Raw genomic sequence first — 24,446 nt, forward strand, 5'->3', positions numbered from 1 at the left:
TGACTGAAACCAGTGTGGTAACACAATACAGTGAACTCAACTGTGGCAGCCCCAAAGCCCCCCTTGCACCTCCCCCCGCCTCCCCCTCCCCTTCTCATCACCCCCCCCCCCCCCCCCCCCCCACCTCACCCCTCCTCTCCGGGTCCAGCATACACCCAACACTGCTTCCCCCACCCCGGTGGATCCTTACGATCCAACTGTGAACACCTGGGGCCTCAGGAGTAATTGTTGATGGGGTTGGTCAACCATGGGGGGCTTCACCGCTGAACACAATCTTCACCAATCATCAGTGCATCCACCGTTTCCGGGAAGGTACCACTCTCTGGGAGTCAGGAGCGGGAAAGCTGGCTGATCTGATTGTTGTGTCCCAGCAGAGACTCATCACAATCTGGGGACCACTTTCATTGACACCACTGATCATTCTTGCCGGAGGACGGCAATGTCGGCGGCACAGTGGTTAGCATTGCTGCCTCACAACGTCCGGGAGCACAGGGACCCGGGTTCAATTCCGGCCTCGGTTCACTCTCTGGGTGGAGTTTGCACATTCTCCCCATGTCTGGGTGGGTTTCCTCCGGGTGCTCCAGTTTCCTCCCACATTCCAAAGATGTGCAGGTTAGGTGCATTGGCCATGCTAAATTGAACCTAGTGTTGGTGGTTAGCAGAGCAAAAATGTGGGGTCAAGGGGTTAGGGTTTGAGAAGGCTTGATGGGCTGAATGGCCTCCTTCTGCACTGGAAGGATTCTATGATTCTAAGAGACTTAGGAATATGGTGTAGTCGAGCCTGATAATGGGAAGAGTGCTATTGAGGTTTTCCACATATCCTGTGCAATTCCTTAACACAAGGAACCTGGGTGTGTCTCACTGTGATTTATAGACATAACACAGGCTTTTCATCAAAGCATTCCCCACTCTCTAACAGTCCAAAGTTATTACAAAGAGCACAGATCTAAAAGATTTGGGACTGAGAGCAGGAGAAACATTTGTACACAGAGAGATGTGGAATTCCCTGCCAGAATTAATGACTCAACAGAGAACATGTAAGGATAGGTTGGTGGGGTGCTTTAAGGAAAGGGGAATAAAGCATTGCTGCGTGGGTTTCCTCCGGGTGCTCCGGTTTCCTCCCACAGTCCGAAAGACGTACTGGTTAGGTGCATTGGCCATGCTAAATTCTCCCTCGGTGTACCCGAACAGAGTGTGGGGACTCGGGGATTTTCACAGTAACTTCATTGCAGTGTTAATGTAAGCCTACTTGCGACTAATAAATAAACTTTACTTTTAACCTGAGATGCGCCAAGTCTTCACTTGTGTTAAGGAATGTCCCAACACGTCTCCGCTGGCAATATCTAATCAGACAGATGTATTGGCTTCCCCTGTGTAATTTCACAACTGTCTGCCAATGTCCAGTGCAAGTTTGCATTAATTCATTCACCAGTTCCCCAGTGTAACCTCACACTCAGCTGCAAGTTAGTCCCGTGCAGCCTTGTACTTGTTTGTTCACTGCACTCATGTAATCTTCCTCGCTGCCCTCGTGTAGCTACACACTTGTGCATGGCTTGTGGAATCTCGCAATAGTTCCCCAGCAGACTTTGCTCTAACCTCCTGTTTGTACTAGGTCCTCTGTGTATTCTCAGACAGGCTCTCTTATTAAACCTATGCATTATCAGGATGACTGGCTCAGTTGCATTTCCCAGTGCTCCTTCATATGCGATCTCCAACTGACTGGCATTTCTCTGTGCGATCTCAGTTGGATTCCCTACCTAACCCTGCATCATGTTAACTAACTGGATGCATGAGGAATGTTAGTGTTTCCACTCAGTGAGGTGGGAGTGGTGGAGAGGGAAGAGACCATGACTAGTTCTTTCTGCTAAGTCTTTTTCCAGCTGCCAATTGTTGTTTGAACGTGGTTTAATTTTCCATTGGCGGTTTGTGAAGCCCGATTGTCCTGCTCTGAAATGTGGCTGATTAGCTTCATTCTCTACAAGCGGTTTGCAAAACAGGCTGGTCGGAAACAGTTGACGCCATAATGTCAATTTGTTTTTGTCGATTCTTTATACGGTAACGCCTGCAGAAGACAATGCAGCTTCTTTCAGATTATAAATTGCATTATCTAATGAGCTAATGTGGGCAGCACCACACACTCAAGCAATGGCTGGAGTTTGTTACCATGGCAGTGGTTGGTTTTCCAAGAGTTCCAAACTGGGCCATATCACTGTTGGCTAGGTTGCAGTTGGGTAGGGCTGGGTTGGAGTTGAGTTGGATTGGGGTAGAATTGTGTAAGTAAGGGTGGAATTAGATAGGGTAGGGTTGGAATCGGGTTGGATTGAGGTAGAATTATGTCATGTGGGGTGGAATGGGGTAGGGTAGAGTTAGAGTTGGGTAGAGTAGATTTGGATTGGGTAGGATAGAGTAGCGTTGGGCAGAGTTGAGTCGGGTTGGGGTAGAATTGTTTAAAGAAGGGTGGAATTGGGTTAGTAGAATTGTGTTGGAGTGGGGTTAGGTTGGACAGAGTTGGGTTGGGTTAGATGGGGTGGTTTGGGTTGAGTAAGGTTGGATTGGACTTGAGTGGGTTCAGGTAGAGATGGATTGTGGTAAAATTTGGTTGAGGGGTTATGTTGGGTAGGGTTGGATTGGATTTGGGCTAGATAGGGGTTGGTCTGGAGGGGGGATGGTGAGATTGGATTGGGTTGGGTGAGGGTTGTGTTGGAAAGGCGGGAGGGTGAGGCTGGATTGGATTTGAGTTGGAGTTGGGTTGGGTGGGGTTGGACTGGATTCGGGGTGGGGGGGTGAGATAGGATTGGGTCGAGTTGGAGTAGGGTTGTGTTGGCCAAGGATGGAGTAGGGTCAGGCCGGATTGAAATTTGGTTGGGTCAGATTGGGGTCAGGTCAGATTGGGGATGGATTGGTTTGGGATAGGTTTAGAATTGGGTTGGATGTTGTTGGATGATGGGGAATGATTGGGCACGTCAATCACCAAGGGGGCTGGTGGTAAGCTCAGAAAGGGTATTGTCCAGAGATCTGCTCTGTGGTATCACGGACCAATGGGGACACTTGACCCTTGATGGTGCACCGGAAGAACAATAACGATTGCTTCCCACATTCACAGCCATTCTCTCCCCTGTTAAATTTACTTTTACCGCAAGATAAATAATTGGACATTTCCCCAACTCATCGATTAGTAACATTATTGCTTATATTCAGAAGAACACAGAACTCTCCATGTCTGTCCAAACAGCATCTCCTGTGTCTCCAACAATTCCTATCAAACCTTTCATTACATATAGGGCTGGAATTCTCCGACCTCACCCGCAGCTAGGATTCTCCAGTCCCGCTGCAGTGGAAGGAGATTTGGCTGAGCACCAAATTCTCCAGTCTCACTGGGAGCGGCGGCAGAGTGTGAACGGCCAGAGAATTACCGCTCTAGTCTCCCGTTCTCTTTGCCAGCCTCCCAAGCTTCAACTACCTAAATTTTGACTCATTTGAACCTCGGCTGCTCACATGGTATCCCGCGCTGACTCCCGTAATCTCCCATTATCCTTTCCCTCGCAAACATTCACTGGCTTCCTGTTTCCCCCAGTGGTCCATTAGTGAGTACATTGTTGTGTTGCGGCTCACCACTGGATGTGATAGCTTACTGCGTGTGTGTGTATGTGTCTACATATGTTTATGCACATGTATGTGTGCGGGCGTGCGTGTATGTGTGTGCATGTGTTTATGCATGTGTGTGTGCCTGTGTGTATGTGTGGGTGCACGTGTGTGCTGGTATGTGCGTGAATGTGTTTGTGCACATGTGTGTGTATGTATATGCGTACATGTGTGCGTGTGTGTATGCGTGTGTATGTGGTGTGTGTATATATATGCGTGCATGTGTTTGTGCGTGGGTGTGTGTGCTTATGCATGTGTGTGTGCTGTGTGTGTGTGGGTGTACGTGTATGTGTGTGCATGCGTGTGTGCACGCACGGGTGTGCGTGCATGTGTTTGTGCGTGCTTGTGTGTGTGTGCCGGTGTGTGTGAGTATCTCAGCGGGAGGTATTGTCTTCACTAACCTGAATTATAACTTTTCACTCATCCTATTCCGGACTCGCCGGGGCCGTTTATGAAGCTGATATTATTTACACTCAGCCTCTTGCTCAGAATCATCTGATCTGCTGCCAAAATTCCCAGGTTGGGACTTGTTCCATCAATTCCCGATTATTTTCTCATCTGCAGGGTCTGAAGTGAGCGAATGGAAGTGGATTTTGACAGTGTTTGTAATTGTCTTGTTCTGCCAAGTGTGGAATCTTGTCACTTGCCAGAAACAATGCGTTACTGGAAACGACCTGTTTGAGCATTCTCTCTGCTGTATCCTCGGTTACTCATTGTTACTCAGCCACCAGCAGACGTCTGCCTAGCACTGATACCTGAATGGCAATGTCCTGGAGATCTTGGACGGACGTCAAGCAGAGCGTTTGGGAGCTGGGGTGGGGAACGTGGCATGGTGACCATTTCAAATTGCCTTTTAATGAGACATAAACCACAGGGGCTTGGAAAATATGTTTCAAATATTCATGTTTATTCTCATTAAACAAAACAAAGACATCAGACGTCTATGGTTTGACAAGGCCAGAAACAGAGTTCCAGATGCCACAGAATCCCTCTCTCATCTTGTATCTGCTCTCTGTCTGTATTTCTCTCTCCTTCTCTTTCTAGTTGCTCTGATGTCTCATTGCTTTTCTGTCTGCTCTCTTTAGCTTTCATTTTGCTGTTTTTTTCCGCTGTTTCCTACCATCTTTCCCCCTCTCTATCCTCTCTTTACCCACCATAGAATCACTACAGTACAGAAGGAGGCCATTTGGCCCACCGAGTCTGCACTGACTCTGAATCGTACCTAGACCCCCATTCTCCCCCCCGCCCCCCCGCAACTGCCGAACCCCTGTAACCCCTAATCTACCTAACTACACAACCTGGGACACTAAGGGGCAAGTTACCATGGCCAATCCACCTAACCTGCACATCTTTGGACACTAAGGAACAATTTAGCATAGCCAATCCACCTAACCCGCACATCTTTGGATAATAAGGAACAATTTAGCATAGCCAATCCACCTAACCCGCACATCTTTGGATAATAAGGAACAATTTAGCATAGCCAATCCACCTAACCTGCACATCTTTGGATAATAAGGAACAATTTAGCATAGCCAATCCACCTAACCTGCACATCTTTGGACACTAAGGAACAATTTAGCATAGCCAATCCACCTAAGCCGCATATCTTTGGATAATAAGGAACAATTTAGCATAGCCAATCCACCTAACCTGCACATCTTTGGATAATAAGAAACAATTTAGCATAGCCAATCCACCTAACCTGCACATCTTTGGACTGTGGGAGGAAATCGGAGCACCCAGAGGAAACTCATGCAGACACGGCGAGAATGTGCAAACTCCGCACAGACAGTGACCCAAACTGGGAATCGAACCGGAGTCCCTGGCACTGTGAGGCAGCAGTGCTAACCACTGTGCCACCAAGCCGCCCTCTTGGATCTCTCGCTGTTCCACATCGTTTCCCCTCCATCCTCACTGCTCTCCATCTCTCTTTTGCCTCCTCTCATTCTTCCATTCATTCTCTCTGCATCTCAGTGATGAGCCTCCTCCAGTCTGCCCTGACTGAAGGTCTCCCTCCACCATTCCATCCTCCTGTGTCTGCCGGCTCGCTCCTGTGATTATCCCGGTGAATGCCGTTCACCCACTGCCACCGCCTGTGCAGCGGGAAAACAGGGCGGATATCTCGCCACTTTGCCAGTGATGGAGCAGCTTCCGTACAATGCTGTGGAGGTTCAAACCGCACTGTCTCCTAAATCTCCCCTTCATCCCATCAGTGAAAGGACATAGAACAGATTCCTGGCAACCTTGGCAGCCAGACTAACCAAGACTGGGTGGGGAACAAGCGGCTGAAACCAGAAACTTAATGACAGCTACACAGAGCTGAGACGGATGAGAAATGTTCTTCCCCCGCTGCCTAATTTCCTTTGTTCATTTCTGTTTATCTCTTCTTTCCCTTCTCGTCCTGTCCGCTTTCACTTGGTAATGCGTTGCAATGTCAGCTTGCATCAAAAGCTCAAATCCCCGGAGTGGATCCTTAACTCTTTAATCTTCTAAATGTAAGGCTACAACTAACTGTCGAAGCCTGTGTCTCAACGAGGAGTGTCCCAGTTGTTAAAACATTTCTCAAATCGCTAAGACTTTATGGCTGTGACCCTCCTGGGTCATGTATAAAGGGTGGGAGCTTCCATTCTAAAGACGCTGGTGGGAGCGGAAAGCAGAATGTTTTCCGTGAGGGGGAAAGATTTCTGAATCCACGCCATGTTGCGCTGGTCAGCTCATTACTTCCATTTGTGATGTGGAGATCCTGGCGTTGGACTGGGGTGGGGCACGGTAAGAAGTCTCACAGCACCAGGTTAAAGTCCAACAGGTTTATTTGGTATCACGAGCTTTCAGAGCACCGTTCCTTCATCAGGTGAGTGGAGAGTTGGGTTCACAAACAGGGCATATATAGACACAGACTCAATTGCAAGATATCATGTACCATTATCTTCACTCTTCACTCACCTGATGAAGGGGCAGCGCTCCGAAAGCTCGTGATTCCAAATAAACCTGTTGGACTTTAACCTGGTGTTGTGAGATTTCTTACTGTACTTTCATTCGGAGCACAGAGGATTGTCTGGCGGGGGCAGGGTGACAGCAGAAATTTTAACTCCCTGCTGTTAACCTCACGGGGGTGGGGGGTTGGAGGTGGGAGTTGAAGATCTACGCACCATAGTTTTTTTAAAAATTCATTCATGGGACATGGGTGTCGCTGGCTGGCCAGCATTTATTGCCAATCCCTAGTTGTCCTTGGAAGGCAGTTGAGAGTCAACCACATTGCTGTGGCTCTGGAGTCACATGTAGGCCAGACCAGGTAAGGACGGCAGATTTCCTTCCCTAAAGGACACTAGTGAACCAGATGGGTTTTTCCGACAATCGACAATGGCTTCATGGTCATCAGTAGATTCTTCATCCCAGATATTTTTTATTGAATTCAAATTCCACCATCTGCCGTGGCGGGCTTCGAACCCAGGCCCCCAGAACATTAGCTGAGTTTCTGGATAAATAGTCTTGCGATAATACCACTAGGCCATCACCTCCCTTGTTGGGCACCCTCCCTCCCTGCCCCTGTCTCCTGGGTCCCATTTCTGCTCCACCTTCCACCCTACCCCTGTCTTTCAGCTTTCACACAGCTTGTGCTGCCGGCACCCGATATAAGTCAAGCTGAGAGCAGGCCCAAGGAATGCGTACCCACCTCAGAGCCATGGAGGAAATAAAGCTCGGCAGCCGCAGGCCACTGATGTACAGTCATAGAATCCCGACATTGTAGAAGGAGGCCATTCAGCCCATCGAGTCTGCATCGACAACAATCCCATCCGAGTCCTATCCTCATAATCCCACGTATTTACCCTGCTAATCCCCCTGACACTAAGGGGCAATTTATCATGGCTAATCCACCTAACCCGCACATCTTTGGACTTTGGGAGGAAACCACTAAGGGGCAATTTAGCACGGCCAATCCACCTAACCTGTACATCTTTGGACTGTGGGAGGAAACCGGAGCACCCGGAGGAAACTCATGCCGACACGGGGAGAACGTGCAAACTCCACACAGACAGTGATCCGAGGCCGGAATTGAACCTAGTTCCCTTGCGCTGTGAGGCAGCAGTGCTAGCCACTGTGCCACCGTGCTGACGGGGGAACTTAATTTGCAGGGAAGCTTCATTCCAGCGAGGTGGCCTTTTGATCAGCTTGCATGACATTCTAATGCGTGGAAAAGGGTTTTCGAACATTGCTGCTCAGGTAGCTTCAACCGCGCTTAAACTCCTCAAAGCAGAATTGCGACAGTACATCCTGACACTGTGCTGAATTAAGTTTCCAGCTATTAATGGGACTGCAAGATTCCCCCCAGATTTGAACTCAATTTTCCCAAAAAAACCCCGCTTCCATCGTGTTGTGGGGCTGTTTGGTGTTCATTGCAACTTTGTTCCCCTTGAAGTAGCCAGACCGAGTCAGAGTTTTTCAAACAGTTGTTTAATCAGGCTCTATAGCAAGGACTCTGGGGGAAGGTCAGCTGTGGCCAGCCAGAGTACAATCATACTAAAGCAGATATAGCTTCAGATTTGATTAGAAGTAATTAACATCTACCAATCAAGGTATCTCTATCCACTCACAGCTATTGATTAAGGTTACATCATGCATAAGATACAAATATTAAACACCAGTCACTACTATTGCGCACTTGCTTAATTATAATATCCAATCAGTGTGAAGACTTAATCTTGTTAGCTAACCTATTGGCCATGCTAAATTGTCCCTTACTGTCTCAGGAAGTGTAGGTTAGGGGAGATTAGTTGGGTAAATATGTGGGGTTATGGGGAAAGGGCCTGGGTAAGATGCTCTTTCAAAGAATTGGTGCAGACCCAATGGGCTGAATGGCCTCCTTCTGCACTGTAGGGATTCTATGAAATCTATATCATTCCACAGAGGAAATGTTGCCATAGCCAAGACCCATTGGAGTTGCTTTGGCAACTTTAGCGATACTTATCTGAGGGAATAGTAAGCAGTCTCACAACATCAGGTTTATTTGGAATCACGAGTTTTCGGAGCACTGCTCCTTCCTCAGGTGAGTCACTGACTCACCTGAAAGACTCACCTGAGGAAGGAGCAGCGCTCCGAAAGCTCGTGATTCCAAATAAACCTGTTGGACTTTAACCTGATGCTGTGAGTCTTCTTACCGTGCCCACCCCAGTCCAACGTCGGCGCCTCCACCTCATCTCTGAGGGAAGTGAGTGGAATTGGCAGGTCAGTGTCAGAGCAGATTCAACCAGGCAAAGCAGGGATGGAGGGGTGAGATGGAGACTGATTGGACCCTAACACTAACCCTACTGACACCACACCCACAGTCTAAACTCAGACCTGAGAGAATTTACCCCATGGGGTGAAGTTACCGAAGACTTGGCTTGAAACTGTGGAGCTCTGCCTCAGGTAAGACTCCAGACTTTCGGCAGAGTGAGTGAAGTAGGAAAGAAGGCAATGGTTCATTCAGGAGGCAGACACATTTAACAATTACCCGTGTCCCGCAGTTTATTAATTCAGTGCTGACGTCCTGTTGAAACCCTATTGTTGTTTCCTGCGTTTAACTATTTCCTTTTCTGTCATGTATAGAAGCTATCCCAATGAACTGGGCCCCAAACATTGGACCCAAACCAGATTTGAATACATCATGAAGCTGAAACAGGCTGCCCTGAAGTCGGCGAGGAAACAGTGGGCTGATTACATCTTGGTGAGTAGAACTGACACCTATTCTTATAAAGGACTCTACCTCAAAGGGGAAAATGGGCTTGACCAATGAATGTACGGTGTGTGATGATGGTGGCACAATTGGTATAAATGTATTTACATTGTTTTTTTTATTTTTCTGTAGAACGTTTTAAATTTCAGTTTTATTCTATAGACAGTCGGTGTGTCTGGAAAACATTTAGCTCAAGGGCTGTAGAATTACTCATTTCAGCTCGGAAGTTGTTACTTTGATAGAGCTAATGGACTTTTGTTTGCACAAAAGATTCCTTGGGAAGTTGATTGACAGGGTCATGTGATAATGTGGTTAATGTGCAGAGCTGGGTCTGTAGCAGCAGATGTGTAGGTTAGATGGATGAGCCATGGTAAATGTGTGGTGTTACGCAGATAGAGCGGGTGAGAGGGCCTGTGTGAGATACTCTGTCAAAGAGTTGGTGGCGACTCGATGGGCCTAATGGCCTCTGTCTGCACTGTAAGGATTCTACGATTCTATGAAAGAAGTTTTTGCAGTTTTTAGAGTTGCAGCTCTGCTGAAGTCAGAGACATGTGTAGGCTGTTCCTGAGAACTCACCCTCTTCCTCCACAAAATCTCTCTGAAAGCTTCAAGACTGTTAACACAATTTATAGCAAGTATGCCCGGATTTGCTAACTGTGTTTATTTGGAAGTGGGTTTGGTCTATGCATGAATGGAGCATATTTGGAACTGGAACAGTTGTAAGATAGAAAGTAAAGTTGCTTCCTTTCATTTTTAAATATTGTTCAACTTTTACTGGTTGGGCTGCTTCATTTGTTAGAGTTATATTTAAACTGTTTTGTTACATAAGTTTGTTTTACTATAAAAGATTGCTGCCTGGAGTGAAGCATGCTATCCTCGCATTTATGCCAAAATGGAAAAGAGTTTGGAGTCTGGTCTGGCATTCTAATGTAGTTTGGGGTTCTGGTCCGCCACCCGAAACATAGTCTTGTGGAGATCTCCCATTTTGGTTAAAGAAAGCTAAAAAGACACAACTTTTATAAAGAAGCTGGTTGTGTTGGAATATCTCAAGGTGCTTCACACAATGAGTTACTTTCTAACGTGCAGCCACTCTTGTTATGTAGGCAGCTTTTCTTAAACCATCATAGCTGTTTATTTCTTTATTTTTCATGTTGATTGAGAGAGGAATGTTGAGCAGAGCAGAGGAAAGGCTCCCTGTCCATAAAACCACTCGAACAGTGCAGCACACATTCATAACTCAGCTCTGTGGATCACAGGGTCAGAGCTCTTAGGAGCAAGGGGACAGGTAACTGTGGCAAACCCTCAGTTTTACCCTTTATCCAGAGGTTGGCATCTGCAACAAAGCAATCTCCTTCAGTATCGCCTCAGTTTGAAGGGTAGATTATACCCTCAAACATTAGTGTGCGCCCCGGCCTGAATGTATGTCTCTCCCCTCCACCCACCACTACCCCTGTCCACCCATCCCCACAGCACCCCCCCCCCCTCCCCTCCCCCACTGCACCATTCAATGTCTAATAGGAAAGTCTGATTAGCTGGCCAGGTTCTCTGGGCGTTTCATGATTTATGCTGACTGTTCCCACCCGTTGCCATGGGCTGATGTTGGGGAGGCGGTAGCCTAGTGGTATCGTCACTGGACTAGTAATCCAGAGACCCAGGGTAGTGCTGAGGGGACCCGGGTTCGAATCCCACCACAGCAGATGGTGAAATTTGAGTTCAATTTTTTTAAAAACCTGGAATTAAGAATCTACTGATGACCATGACACCATTGTCGATTGTCGGAAAAACCCATCTGGTTCACTAATGTCCTGTAGGGAAGGAAATCTGCCGTCCTTACCTGGTCTGGCCTACATGTGACTCCAGAGCCACAGCAATGTGGTTGGCTCTTAACTGCCCTCTGAAAATGCAAACCACCCAGTTCAAGCACAATTAGGGAAGGGCAATAAATGTTGGTCCGAGCAGCGATGCCCACATCCCAAGAATGAATAAAACTAAAAGGGTCCAGCACATATAGGACTAAATATAGCAATATATAGTATAGTAAGAGGGCACATGACCTGTACCTGGGGACAGTGTTGGACAGAGATGTGTGCGCCAACCAGCATGGAGACCACTCTAACTTGTGTAGCCTTTACTATATAGTTCTAAGGGTCAATGAAGGCAGTTTACCACCTTTGGACCTGCAGTCAACACCCTACACCAACCTCCTGGTCACTGAATAAATCCCACAGTTACCTGGGAGCCCCCTTGCTCCTGAGTGCTCTGACCCCGAGATCTGCAGAGCTGCGCTCTGAATGTGTGTTGCACTGGATCAGTTGTCAGGTTTTCTGGGGGAAAGCAACAGAAAGAGCTGAAAATACTCAGCATTCGGGCAGCATCTGTGGAGAGAGAAACAGAGTTAACAGTGTGGGCTGAATATGACTCTCCTTCTCTGTTCTTATTTCCGATTTCCAGCCATTTGTCTTTGCGTTAGGTTTCCAAGACCTTTCTATTTATTTGACGCTGGCAATTGTGATTGTGTATACTGTGGGTCAATGGGGCGCCATTGTGTTTGCACTATTCAGTGATGGAAAGTAGTGTTAATCAAGTAATTGTATTAAGTGAGCTGCTGGAAGTACTGAAATACTGTGCTTTTAAACGTAGCAAGTATGGACATAATTTTTTCAGTTTATTCTTTCATGGGATGTGGGCGTCGCTGGGCTGGGTTAGCATTTATTGCCCATCCCTAATGGCCATGAGCTGAGTGGCTTGCGAGGCAATTTCAGAGGACAGTTAAGAGCCAACCACATTGCTGTGGCTCTGGAGTCACGTGTAGGCCAGATCAGGTAGGGACAGCAGATTTCCTTCCATAAAGGACATTTCTGGTGTCCAGATCAAAGAACAAAGAACAGTACAGCACAGGAAACAGGCCCTTCGGCCCTCCAAGCCTGTGCCGCTCCTTGGTCCAACTAGACCAATTGTTTGTATCCCTCCATTCCCAGGCTGCTCATGTGACTATCCAGGTAAGTCTTAAACGATGTCAGCGTGCCTGCCTCCACCACCCTACTTGGCAGCGCATTCCAGGCCCCCACCACCCTCTGTGTAAATCACTAACAATCTGTCCTGGTTCCTCCATGCCGAATCTATAGTTAAGGAAGTCCACCAACGCCTATACTTTCTCAGGAGGCTAAGGAAATTTGGCATGTCAGCTACGACTCTCACCTATTTTTACAGGTGCACCATAGAAAGCATTCTTTCTGGATATATCACAACTTGGTATGGCTCCTGCTCTGCCCAAGACCGCGAGAAACTACAAAGGGTTGTGAATGTAGCCCAGTCCATCACACAAACTAGCCTCCCATCCATTGACTCCATCTACACTTCCCACTGCCTCGGAAAAGCAGCCAGCATAATTAAGGACCCCACGCACCCCGGGCATTCTCTTTTCCATCTTCTACCACTGGGAAAAAGATTAAAAAAGTCTGAGATCACGTACCAACCGACTTGAGAACAGCTTCTTCCCTGCTGCCATCAGACTTTTGAATGGACCTACCTAATATTAAGTTGATCTCTCTCTTCACCCTAGCTGTGACTGTAACACTACATTCTGCACCATCTCCTTTCCTTCTCCCCTATGTACTCTATGATCTGTATGCTTTGTCTGTATAGCACGCAAGAAACAATACTTTGCACTATATACCAATATATATGAAAATAATAAATTAAATCAAATAGTGAACCAGATGAGTCTTTATGACAATTAATGGTAGTTTCATGGTCGCCATTATTGAGACTAGCTTTAAATTCCAGATTTACTAATTGAATTTGAAGTTCACTGGCTTTCATGTTAGGATTTGAACCCATGTCCCCAAAACAATAGCCTGGGCCTCTGGAGTACAGGTTCAGTGGCATTATCACTGTACCTGTACAGTGTCTCTCCCAATGTACTGGTGCGTTGACTCATATTTTGACTTCAAGCCAAATTATCTTGTGATGTAAAGATACTCAAATAGGAGTGTGTGTATTTGGACCCCCTGCCATGGGACGTTGAGGTGGAAAAAGATCACAGCGCCAGAGACCCGGGTTCGATTCCAGCCTCCGGTTACTGTCTATGTGGAGTTTGCACATTTGAGCTTTGACAAAGGGTCATCTGGACTCGAAACGTCAGCTCTTTTCTCTCCTTACAGATGCTGAGATTTTCCAGCATTTTCTCTTTTGGTTGGAAAAAGACCAGATGGCTTATCAAGCCTGCCCCTCCATCAGAATGCTTAGAGTATCAGAATGAGACATTTTGAACTGTATATGAGTAGATTGGTTATTTAACCATCCGACAGAAGCAAAGAATTCCAGGATCTAGAATCATAGAAACCTTCCAGTGCAGAAGGAGGCCATTTGGCCCTTTGAGTCTACACAGACCACAATCCCACCCAGGCCCTAACCCCATAACCCGATGTATTTACCCTAGCTAGTCTCCCTGACACAAAGGGGCAATTTAGTATGGCCAATCATCCCATCCCGCACATCTTTGGACTGTGGGAGGAAACCAGAGCTCTGGAAGAAACCCACGCAGACATGAGGAGAACGTGCAGACTCCACACAGACAGTGACCCAAGCCGGGAATCGAACCAGGGTCCCTGGCGCTGTGAGGCAGCAGTGCTAACCACTGTGCTGCCCACCATCTACAGGAGGCTAAACCTGCAAAATTCCTCTCTCGCTCCTTCAGCCAATTGAAACCAGTCCAGGGAATCAAAAACAAAATACTGCGGATGCTGGAATCTGAAACCAGAACCGAGGGAGCCAGAAACATTAACCAGGTCTGGCAGCACCTATCAGGAGAGGAACAGTCAACATGTTGAGTCCAGAGACTCTCTGTTAGGTGATTGGCCATGATAAATTGCCCCTTAGTATCAGGGGGATTAGGACAGTAAATATATGGGGTTACAGGGATAGGGTCTGGGTGGGATGGTTGTCGGTGCAGGCTCGATGGGCCAAATGGCCTCCTTCTGCTCTGTAGATTCTATAACTGAATGAAAACATTCAGCTAGCCTGGCAGAGAGTGAACCAGAGTTAATGCCTCAGCTCACTGACCCTCCCTCAGAAGCAATTCAGGGGATCAGTGATGTAGAATGAAACTGTCCTGTGACACATTTGATGTGCGTTTACCTATGTTCTGACCAGTGCCATTAGGGAAAGCTGCATAGCCAAGGACAGGAGGGTGGCAGAAAAGTTCAACTTTCTCAGGGTATGGACTGTGAATATTAATATAACCCAATAAAAGCTTACGAAGTGCAGCACGGTGGCACAGTGGTTAGCACTGCTGCCTGACAACGTCAGAGACCCAGGTTCAATTCTGTCACTGTCTGTGTTGAGTTTGCACGTTCTCCCCGTGGCTGCGTGGGTTTCCTCCCGCACTCCAAAGATGTGTGGGTTAGGTGGATTGGCCATGCTAAATTGCCCTTTAGTGTCAGGGAGACTAGCAGGGTAAATACGGGGGTTACGGGGATTGGGCCTGGGTGGGATTATTGTCGGTGCAGGCTCGATGGGCCGAATGGCCTCCTTCTGCACAGAAGGGATTCTATGACAGTAATTACCCAGGATATTGTAACCAGTTCTGCTTATCACGGAATAGATAATTAAGGACAAGTGACTGATTACTTGGTGAAATTTGATCTGATTAATGAGAATCACCGTAGATTTGATGAAGGAGCAGCGCTCTGAAAGTTTGTGATTTCAAATATACCTGTTGAACTATAACCTGGTGTCGTTTGACCCCTCATCTTGTCCACCCCAGTCCAACGCCAGCATCTCCACATCATAGATTTGTCAAGGGTAGGTCACGGGTAATGACATTTTTCAGGAGTTAACTGAATTAAGAGATGGGAGAATGTCTATCGATGCAGATTTTGTGCAATTCCAGAAGACACTCATTCAGGTTCCACACGAGAGACTGTGAATTAAAATTACAGCTCGTGAAATTGTTGGGTAAATGATTGGATTGCAGAGAATGGAGAACAGGGATAACGGGTGTGTACTCAAAGTGGAAGTGACTAGTGGTGGCCCACAATGACCTGTACCACGGTCTGAATCATTGTCTATATACCGGGGCCCCACAAAAGCACAGTCAGCTGTGGCACGGAATGTGGTAAAGTACAGTGACAAAGTAAGGATATATTGGCTTTGCGGTGCAGAATGTAACTCGGGGTTAGATACCAGAGAGTCATTCCATTAACTAGGTTCACTAGTCACGTATTGTTAAATTACTCTAAACACTTTATCTTACAAGTTTGAATTTGCACATTCTCCCCGGGTCTGCGTGGGTTTCCTCCGGGTGCCCCAGTTTCCTCCCACAGTCCAAAGATGTGCGGGTTAGGTTGATTGGTCATGCTAAATTGACCCCCTGAGTGTCAGGGGTACTAGAAATCATAGAAACCCTACAGTGCAGAAGGAGGCCATTCGGCCCATCGAGTCTGCACCGACCACAATCCCACCCAGGCCCTATCCCCACATATTTACCCACTAATCCCTCTAACCTACGCATCCCAGGACTCTAAGGGGCAATTTTTAACCTGGCCAATCAACCTAACCCGCACATCTTTGGACTGTGGGAGGAAACCGGAGCACCCGGAGGAAACCCACGCAGACACGAGGAGAATGTGCAAACTCCACACAGACAGTGACCCGGGCCGGGAATCGAACCCAGGACCCTGGAGCTGTGAAGCAGCAGTGCTAACCACTGTGCTACCGTGCCGTACTAGCGGGGTAAATACATGGGGTTATGGGGATAGGGCCTGGGTGGGATTGTGGTCGGTGCAGGCTCGATGGGCCGATTGGCCTCCTTCTGCACTGTAGGGATTCTATGATTCTAAGAATGGGGCAGTCAGCCCAGCTACTAACTGGCAATTCGCTCATTTAGATATTGCAAAGATATGGGAGGGATATTTCTATTTGTGTGGTTTGTTAAAATCTTCTTTGCCCCAGACGTTGGTGTTTTCAGTCCACCTACTTTGTGAGTTTTCACATTAATCTTGGTCTGTCAATGCCTCACCCAGCAAAGAGTAACTCAACTTCAGAGACAAGTTTTAAATGCGATCCTTTCTTTCCATCCTGTGGCTGGCCTGGGGAAACTTCAGTCCCCTTGGTAACCTATTACTCATTCTTACTTCGACCATCATGAAGGGAAAATAAATTGCCCCCGGGGACAGGTGTGTTCCTATTCGACAGAAATTGGTCCCTTCCAGTGAAATGATGTTATCGGCTGAGATTGCACAATGTCCGGATCCGCACGCAGTCAGTCGGAGGCTCGTGTTTTCCCAACATGAGCTGTTCAAGAGACATCTCTCCAGGTTTGAGTTGAACTCACAACCTCGGCACTGCGGGCACCTCAACCTGCACTGACGACAATCCCACCCAGACCCTATCTCTGTAACCTCCACCCCCTGATACTAAGGGGCACTTTAGCACAGCCAAACCTCTCGTGTACCGCGTGCTAACCGATTGCGCCACTGGAGTGCAGCAGCATTCGTTTGCATATGTGTTTTAAGTTGTGTCATCTTGTTAGGGTGTGTGTGTGTCTCTCTGGGGAGGGGGTGGTGGGTAGGCAGTGGAGGGCTCCGGGGAGGGGGTGGTAGGTGGGCAGTGGTGGGCTTGGGGGAGGGGGTGGTGGGAAAGAATCATAGAATCCCTACAGTGCAGAAGGTGGCCGTTTGGCCCATCGAATCTGCACCAAATACAATCCCACCCAGGCCCTATTCCCATAACCCCCACATCTTTACCCTGATACTAAGGGGTAATTTAGCATAGCCATTAACCTAACCTGCACATCTTTCAGACTGTGGGAGAAAACCGGAGCACCCGGAGGAAACCCACGCAGACATGAGGAGAACGTGCAAATTCTGCACGGACAGTGACCCAAGCCGGGAATCGAACCCGGGTCCCTGGTGCTGTGAGGCAGCAGTGCTAACCACTGTGCCACCCCCAGGACTGAAGCTGATCTCAGGGCCCCACGAATTGTAAATCTGCCAGCACTGATTTGATCTGGATAAAAGCAAATTACTGCGGGCGCTGGAATCTGAAATCAAAAGAGAAAATGCTGGAAAATCTCAGCAGGTCTGGCAGCATCTGTAAGGAGAGAAAAGAGCTGACGTTTCAGATGACCCTTTGTCAAAGCTGATTTGATCTGACCTGATTTGATTTATTATTGTCACATGTATTAGTATACAGTGAAAAGTATTGTTTCTTGCATGCTATACAGACAAAGCATACCATTCATCGAGTACATAGGGGAGTAGTAAAGGAGAGAGTGCAGAATGTAGTGTTACAGTCATAGGTAGGATGTAGAGAAAGATCAACTTAATGCAAGGTAGGTCCATTCAAAAGTCTGACAGCAGCAGGGAAGAAGCTGCTCTTGAGTCAGTTGGTGCGTGACCTCAGACTTTTGTATCTTTTTCCCGACGGAAGAAGGTGGAAGAGAGAATGTCCGGGTTGCGTGGGGTCCTTAATTATGCTGGCTGCTTTGCCGAGGCAGCGGAAAGTGTAGACCGAGTCAATGGATGGGAGGCTGGTTTGCGTGATGGACTTGAGTTTCACTCACAACCCTTTGTAGTTTCAACCGAATTTGGACAGAGCAGGAGCCATACCAAGCTGTGATACAACCAGAAAGAGTGCTTGCTGTGGTGCATCTGTAAAAGTTGGCGAGAGTCATCGCGGACATACCAAATTTCACTGTTCGTACTCCCTGGGATGTAGAAGATGAAGGAGCCGACTTGACTTTGATCTGATTTGATTTATTATTGTCACATGTATTAACAGACAGTGAAAAGTATTGTTTCTTGCGCGCTATACAGGCAAAGCATACCGTTCATAGAGAAGGAAAGGAGAGAGTGCAGAATGTAGTGTTACAGTCATAGCTAGGGTGTAGCGTAGGATCAACCTAATACGGGGTAGGTCCATTCAAAAGTTGAGGGTCTTGAGGATTTTGTAAGGAATTTTTGAGGTACGGAGGGAAACATCTACCACTGGTGGGGGGAGTCCAGGACAAGAGGTCGTAACCTTAACACGAGAGTCACACCATTCAGGAGAGAAGTGTGGAAAGGCTTCTTCTTCTAAGGGATGGTTAAAGCATGGAATTATCTCCCAGAAAAAAAACAGTGAAATGTAATCATTTTCGATCCGAGACCAATTGATTTTTGCCAGACAGGATTATAGCAGTATGTGGAGTCACAGTAGCATGGTTAGTACTGCTGCCTCACAGCACCAGGGCCTGGGTTCTATTCCGGCCTTGGCTGACTGGCTGCGTGGAGTTTGCACGTTCTCCCCATGTCTGCGTGGCTTTCCTCCGGGTGCCCCGGTTTCCTCCTGCACTCGCAAAAATGTGTAAGTTAGGTTGATTGGCCATGCTAAATTGCCCCTTAGTGCCGGGGGGTGGAGGTTACAGCGATAGGGCCTGGGTGGGATTGTTGTCAGTGCAGGCTCGATGGGCTGAATGGCCTCCTTCTGTACTGTAGAGATTCTATGAGCAGGTCGATGGAGTTAAGATATTGATCAGCTGGGATCTGATTGAATAGGGGTACAAACAGGCCTGAGGGGCTGAATGGCCTATCCCTGTTCCTTTCTTCCTTAAAGGTCACCCCCAACATCGGGGAACATCCAAGCTCCAGAGGCCGCACAAAGGAGAGCAACAAGATGTGAGAGGAAAGATCTACAAGGAATGAGTTGTTAAACAAGGGGGAGTTCAGCCTCAAAGAGATAGCTTTGCTAAAAATTAATTTATGGGATGTGCTGGCTCGACCAGTATTTATTGCCCATCCCTAGTTGCCCTCAAGAAGGTGGTGGTGAGCTGCCATCTTGAACCGCTTTGTCCCTGAGGTGTCGGCACAGCCGCAGTGCTGGAGGCTTTAAGGAGGTATGTAAGATGCCTAACAACAGAGAGAATGTGAACCAGAAAGAATCTGGCTGGGCTGCGCCAGCAGAGATTCAGAATCTTGAAATCAAATTTAAGCTAATGTCAAGACAATATTTTTCCACACATTTGAGTTAGTAATGGTTGGTGCTAATGCTCAGGGGGGATTGCTAAGCCGAGTACACTGGACTGGTTTGAGCACCAGTCAGGATACCACAATGGAAAGACGTGGGTAACAGTCCGGAAGGATTAGATAAATGGCCTTATTGGCACTTTTCATTTTAAACTTATTTTAGGGTCTTAATATAAGCTGAGAACAATGAGCGAAACTGTGCTGCGAGTTACAAAGGGAGGTGACAGATAGAATCCCTACAGTACAGAAGGAGGCCATTTGGCCCATCGAGTCTGCACTGACTCTCCGATAGAGCATCCCACCCAGCCCCTATCCCTGCAACCCCACATATTTACTCCAATTTACCCCTAACCTACACAGCTTAGGACACTAAGGGGGCAATTTAGCATGGCCAATCAACCTAACCCTCACATCTTTGGAGTGTGGGAAGAAATCGGCGCACCCGGAGGAAACCCACGCCGACGTGGGGAGAATGTGAAAACTCCACACACACACAGTGACCCAAACCGGGAATCGAACCCGGGTCCATGGCGCTGTGAGGCAGCAGTGCTAACCACTGTGCCACCGTGCCGTCCCTGACTGGTGACTGTGGCTGTAGCAAGTACAATATTTAACTTCCATGTGGCAGTAATAGAACAAGTATTGATTTTCCAATCACCGTAACTTTAAACAGATTACAGATAATGCAGACCACAAAAAAATTAACATCTGTTACTATCAAATATTAAGAATAACAAAGGGCAAAAATTAGTTTGGCAACGTGTTCGTCGCCTTTAATATCACTCTTGCCAGTAAACTCCCAAGCCAGACGTGAGTTAATGTTTTACCAGTGAAAGAAGTTGCACGCCTACATTATTGGCCAGCATCTGACTTCTGGCAGATGTTCGGCTGCTACAGTCTCAATTTGGCCATGTTACGAGCATTTGGCAGCAGGCAAGAGCCAAGTTCCACAGTCCTCTTGGGGTCTTGGCAATCAGACGCAAACAAGAATCCAAGGACTTAAAGTACAAAACAGTTCTAGAGCGCACGGTACAGTTCGGGTGATGGTGAATGTGTGAGAGAGTGAGGCAGCATTTACACCGTGGTTACTGCTGTCCGCCAGCTGTAAGGGCCCTTTTGCTGAACTTTGAAAGTCCAGAGCAGGTTGATTCTGTTTTTGTTTCCATTTCTGGAGGAGACAGGGATCTGAGCAGTTCTTTCCAGCCTCTTCTCCATCTGTATGAATCACAAGCTAATCAGCTAGTGTCTGCAATGTCTGATCTGAAGCTCCCTCTCCAGCACCCTATCCAATACACAAACTATTCATCGAGTCGGAGAATCCCGACAGCGCAGAAGGAGGCCAATCGGCCCATCAAGCCTGCACTGACCAAAATTCAATTCAGGCCCGATCCCCGTAACCCCAAGTATTTACCCTAGCCAGTCCCCCTGACACTAAGGGAGAATTTAGCATGACCAATCAACCAAACCCGCACATCTTTCGGTCTGTGGGAGGAAACCGGAGCACCCGGAGGAAACCCACGCAGACAGAGGGAGAATGTGCAAACTCCACAGTCACCCAAGTCTGGAATTGAACCCAGGTCCCTGGTGCTATGAGGCAGCAGCGGTAACCGCTGTGCCCACCGTGCCGCCCTAATTGAAAGTATTTATCGCAGAAACAGGCCACTGATAGAATCATAGAATCCCTGCAGTGCAGGAGGAGGCCATTCGGCCCATCAAGTCTGCACCAACCACAATCCCACGCAGGCCCTATCCCCCCAACCCCATGTATTTACCCTGCTAAACCCCCTGACACTATGGGCAATTTGCCATGGTCAATCAACCTAATCTGCACACCTTTGGCATGTGGGAGGAAACCGGAGCACCCGGAGGAAACCCACCCAGACACGGGGAGAACGTGTAAATTCCGGTGACCCGAGGCTGGAATCGAACATAGGTCCCTGGCGCTGCGATTCAGCAATGCTAACCACTGTGCCGCCCTAATTGTGGAGTATTTATCGCAGAAACAGGCCATTCAACAGCTCCATGCTGGTGTTTAGGTTCCTCAGTTTTCTCCTCACACCCCAATGCCATCAACATTTCCCTCAATTACTTTCCTTCCCCTAAATGTATCTGACCCCTTGAATCACATCAATGCTGTTTGTCTCCAGTTAGTTAAACCATGCAGTACATGACCAGTTAGGTCAGGTACTGCATGGGCAAGCGGTAGAGTAAAGCTTCTTCATCTTTTTGCCATCACTCAACCCCCAGTCAGGTGCAGCATGGGCTAGATGTCGAGTAAAATGATCTCTCCACGGTTTCCAGGACTCAGTGGCGGAGCCTAGTGGATGTGTCAGGTACAGACCAGCAAGTACATCGACACTATTTCAGTGTGTTAGATGCTTGGGAGGGGGCAGGTTTGTACTCTGGTAAACATCTGGGAAGAAATAATAAGTTGCTTATCAGCGCAGGGGGAGGGAATACAGTTGATACTGGGATAGAAATGCAAGATGTTTAAATTGAGGTGATATCTCTTTTGGCTTTGTATGTGAGCTCAGATCAAAGTGTTCTTTTCTTGATAATCCTTTGAGCTGAAGATGACCATGTTCGTCACCTAGCTTGGGTGTTTCATAGAATCCCTACAGTGCAGAAGGAGGCCATTTGGCCCATCGAGTCTGCACCGACCGCAATCCCACCCAGGCCCTATTCCCGTAACCCCACATATTTACCCTGCTAATCCCCCTGACACTAAGGGGCAATTTAGCATGGCCAATCAACCTAACCCACATATCTTTGGACTGTGGGAGGAAACCGGAGCATCCGGAGGAAACCCATGCAGACACGGGGAGAACGTGCAGACTCCGCACAGTCACCAGAGGCCGCAATTGAACCGGATCCCTGGTGCTGTGAGACAGCAGTGCTAACCACTGTGCTGCTCGGGAACATAGGAATTAGGAGCAGAAGTCGGCAAATTCAGCCCTTCGAGCCGGCTCCGCCATTCAATCAGATCATGGCTGATCTCTCCCTGGTCTCAAATCCACCTCCCCACCTGTTCCCCAAAACCCCTTATTCCTTTTTTTATTAGAAATATATCTATCTCCTTCTTGAAACCATTCAACGATTCAGATTCCACCGCGCTATGGGGGCAGCGAGTTCCACAAATACACCACCCTCTGCGAGAAGTAGTTCCTCCTCATCTCAGTTTTAAATCTACCGCCTCTCAACCTACACCTGTGACCTCTTGTTCGAGATTGCCCCATAAGAGGAAACATTTGGTCGACATTTACTTTATAAATCCCTTTTAAAATTTTATATACCTCGATCAGATCCTCGCTCATCCTTCTAAACTCCAGTGAGTACAAGCCCAAACTGTCTAATCTCTCCTCGTACGTCAACCCTTTCATCTCCGGAATCAATCTGGTGAACCTTCTCTGAACTGCCTCCAATGCCACCACATCCTTCCTCAAATAAGGAGACCAGAACTGGACACAATACTCCAGATGTGGTCTCACCGACACCCTATACAATTGCAACACTTCTCTACTTTTATACTCCAATCCCTTTGCAATAAATGCCAACATCCCATTTGCCTTTTTTATCACCTGAGGGAACAGCATCAGGTACCAGTGAATTAGTGAGTGAGTGCTAAGTAGGAATAGAACATAGAACATTACAGCGCAGTACAGGCCCTTCGGCCCTCGATGTTGCACCGACCAGTGAAACCACTCAAAAGCCCATCTAACCTACACTATTCCAATATCATCCATATGTTTATCCAATGACCATTTAAATGCCCTTAATGTTTGTGAGTCCACTTCTGCTGCAGGCAGGGCATTCCACGCCCTTACTACTCTCTGAGTGAAGAACCTACCTCTGACATCTGTCCTATATCTATCACCCCTCAATTTAAAGCTATGTCCCCTCGTGCTAGGTATCACCATCCGAGGAAAAAGGCTCTCACTATCCACCCGATCTAATCCCCTGATCATCTTGTATGCCTCTATTAAGTCACCCCTTAACCTTCTTCTCTCTAACGAAAACAACCTCAAGTCCCTCAGCCTTTCCTCATAAGACCTTCCCACCATACCAGGCAACATCCTAGTAAATCTCCTCTGCACCCTTTCCAATGCTTCCACATCCTTCCTGTGATGCGGCGACCAGAACTGTACGCAATACTCCAAGTGCGGCCGCACCAGAGTTTTGTACAGCTGCAACATGACCTCCTGGCTCCGAAACTCAATCCCTCTACCAATAAAAGCTAACACTCTGTAATAGTTGGATCATTGACTTTTTGCAATCGCTTGTGACCAGTGGCTCCAATGATATATGTTGTGAAAAAACACACCCTCCAATTCACAGTAAGCAACACCATTGGACAGGCACTAGTTAATAAAGACCAGTCTCATTTTAAGTGGTACAGAATGGTACAGAGACAGAGAAAGTTGATCATTTCTCGCTGAAATCTGGGATTTATCATCATCTCAAGTTGACCTTAGAACATAAGAAGTATGGGTGGCACGGTGGTTAGCATGGATGCCTCACAGCGTCAGGGACCCGAGTTCGATTCCAACCGTGGGTCACTGTCTGTGTGGAGTTTGCACATTCTCCCCGTGTCTGTGTGGGTTTCCTCTGGGTGCTCCGGTTTCCTCCCACATTCCAAAAATGTGCAGGTTAGGTGGATTGGCCTTACTAAATATCTCTTCGGGTGGAATTTTTCCATCCCACCTGCCAGGATTCCCGTGCAAAGATCCGTTGGCCTCGGGCGGGATTTTCCAGCCTTGGGGCGAGTGTGGCCGGAAAATCCTGCGCTTAGTGTCGGGGGATTAGTGGGGTAAATACATGGGGTTACGGGGATAGGGCCTGGGTGGGATGCTCTGTTGGTGAGTCAGTGCAGGCCCGATGGGCCGATTGGCCTCCTTCTGTACTGAAGGGGATTCTATGATTCTAAGTGAGAGCAAGAGGAGACCTCGAGTTCCTCAAGTCATTGCTCCATTCTAACCCAAATCTACTTGGATAGGCAGAAGCTTTTTCCCAGGGTGGAAGAGTCAATTACCAGAGGGCACAGGTTTAAGGTGCGAGGGGCAAGATTTAAAGGAGATGTACGA

General features: G+C 47.7%; 2 protein-coding genes across 3 annotated transcripts in view; one reads left to right on the forward strand and one right to left on the reverse strand.

Annotated features, from left to right (window-relative positions):
* cercam (cerebral endothelial cell adhesion molecule) overlaps window positions 1-24,446 on the forward strand; it is a 112,127-nt gene that overhangs the window by 15,217 nt on the left and 72,464 nt on the right. For both annotated transcript variants that reach the window (XM_078226291.1, XM_078226292.1), the window contains exon 3: window positions 9,232-9,349. In XM_078226291.1, coding sequence (XP_078082417.1) covers window positions 9,232-9,349 — 118 coding nt within the window. The remainder of the gene's footprint in view (window positions 1-9,231; window positions 9,350-24,446) is intronic.
* Window positions 1-24,446, reverse strand: part of LOC144502412 (ral guanine nucleotide dissociation stimulator-like) — a 301,219-nt gene that overhangs the window by 9,368 nt on the left and 267,405 nt on the right. The window lies entirely within an intron of this gene.

Source organism: Mustelus asterias, chromosome 13 (assembly GCF_964213995.1).
Source record: "Mustelus asterias chromosome 13, sMusAst1.hap1.1, whole genome shotgun sequence".
Classification (NCBI taxonomy): domain Eukaryota; kingdom Metazoa; phylum Chordata; class Chondrichthyes; order Carcharhiniformes; family Triakidae; genus Mustelus; species Mustelus asterias.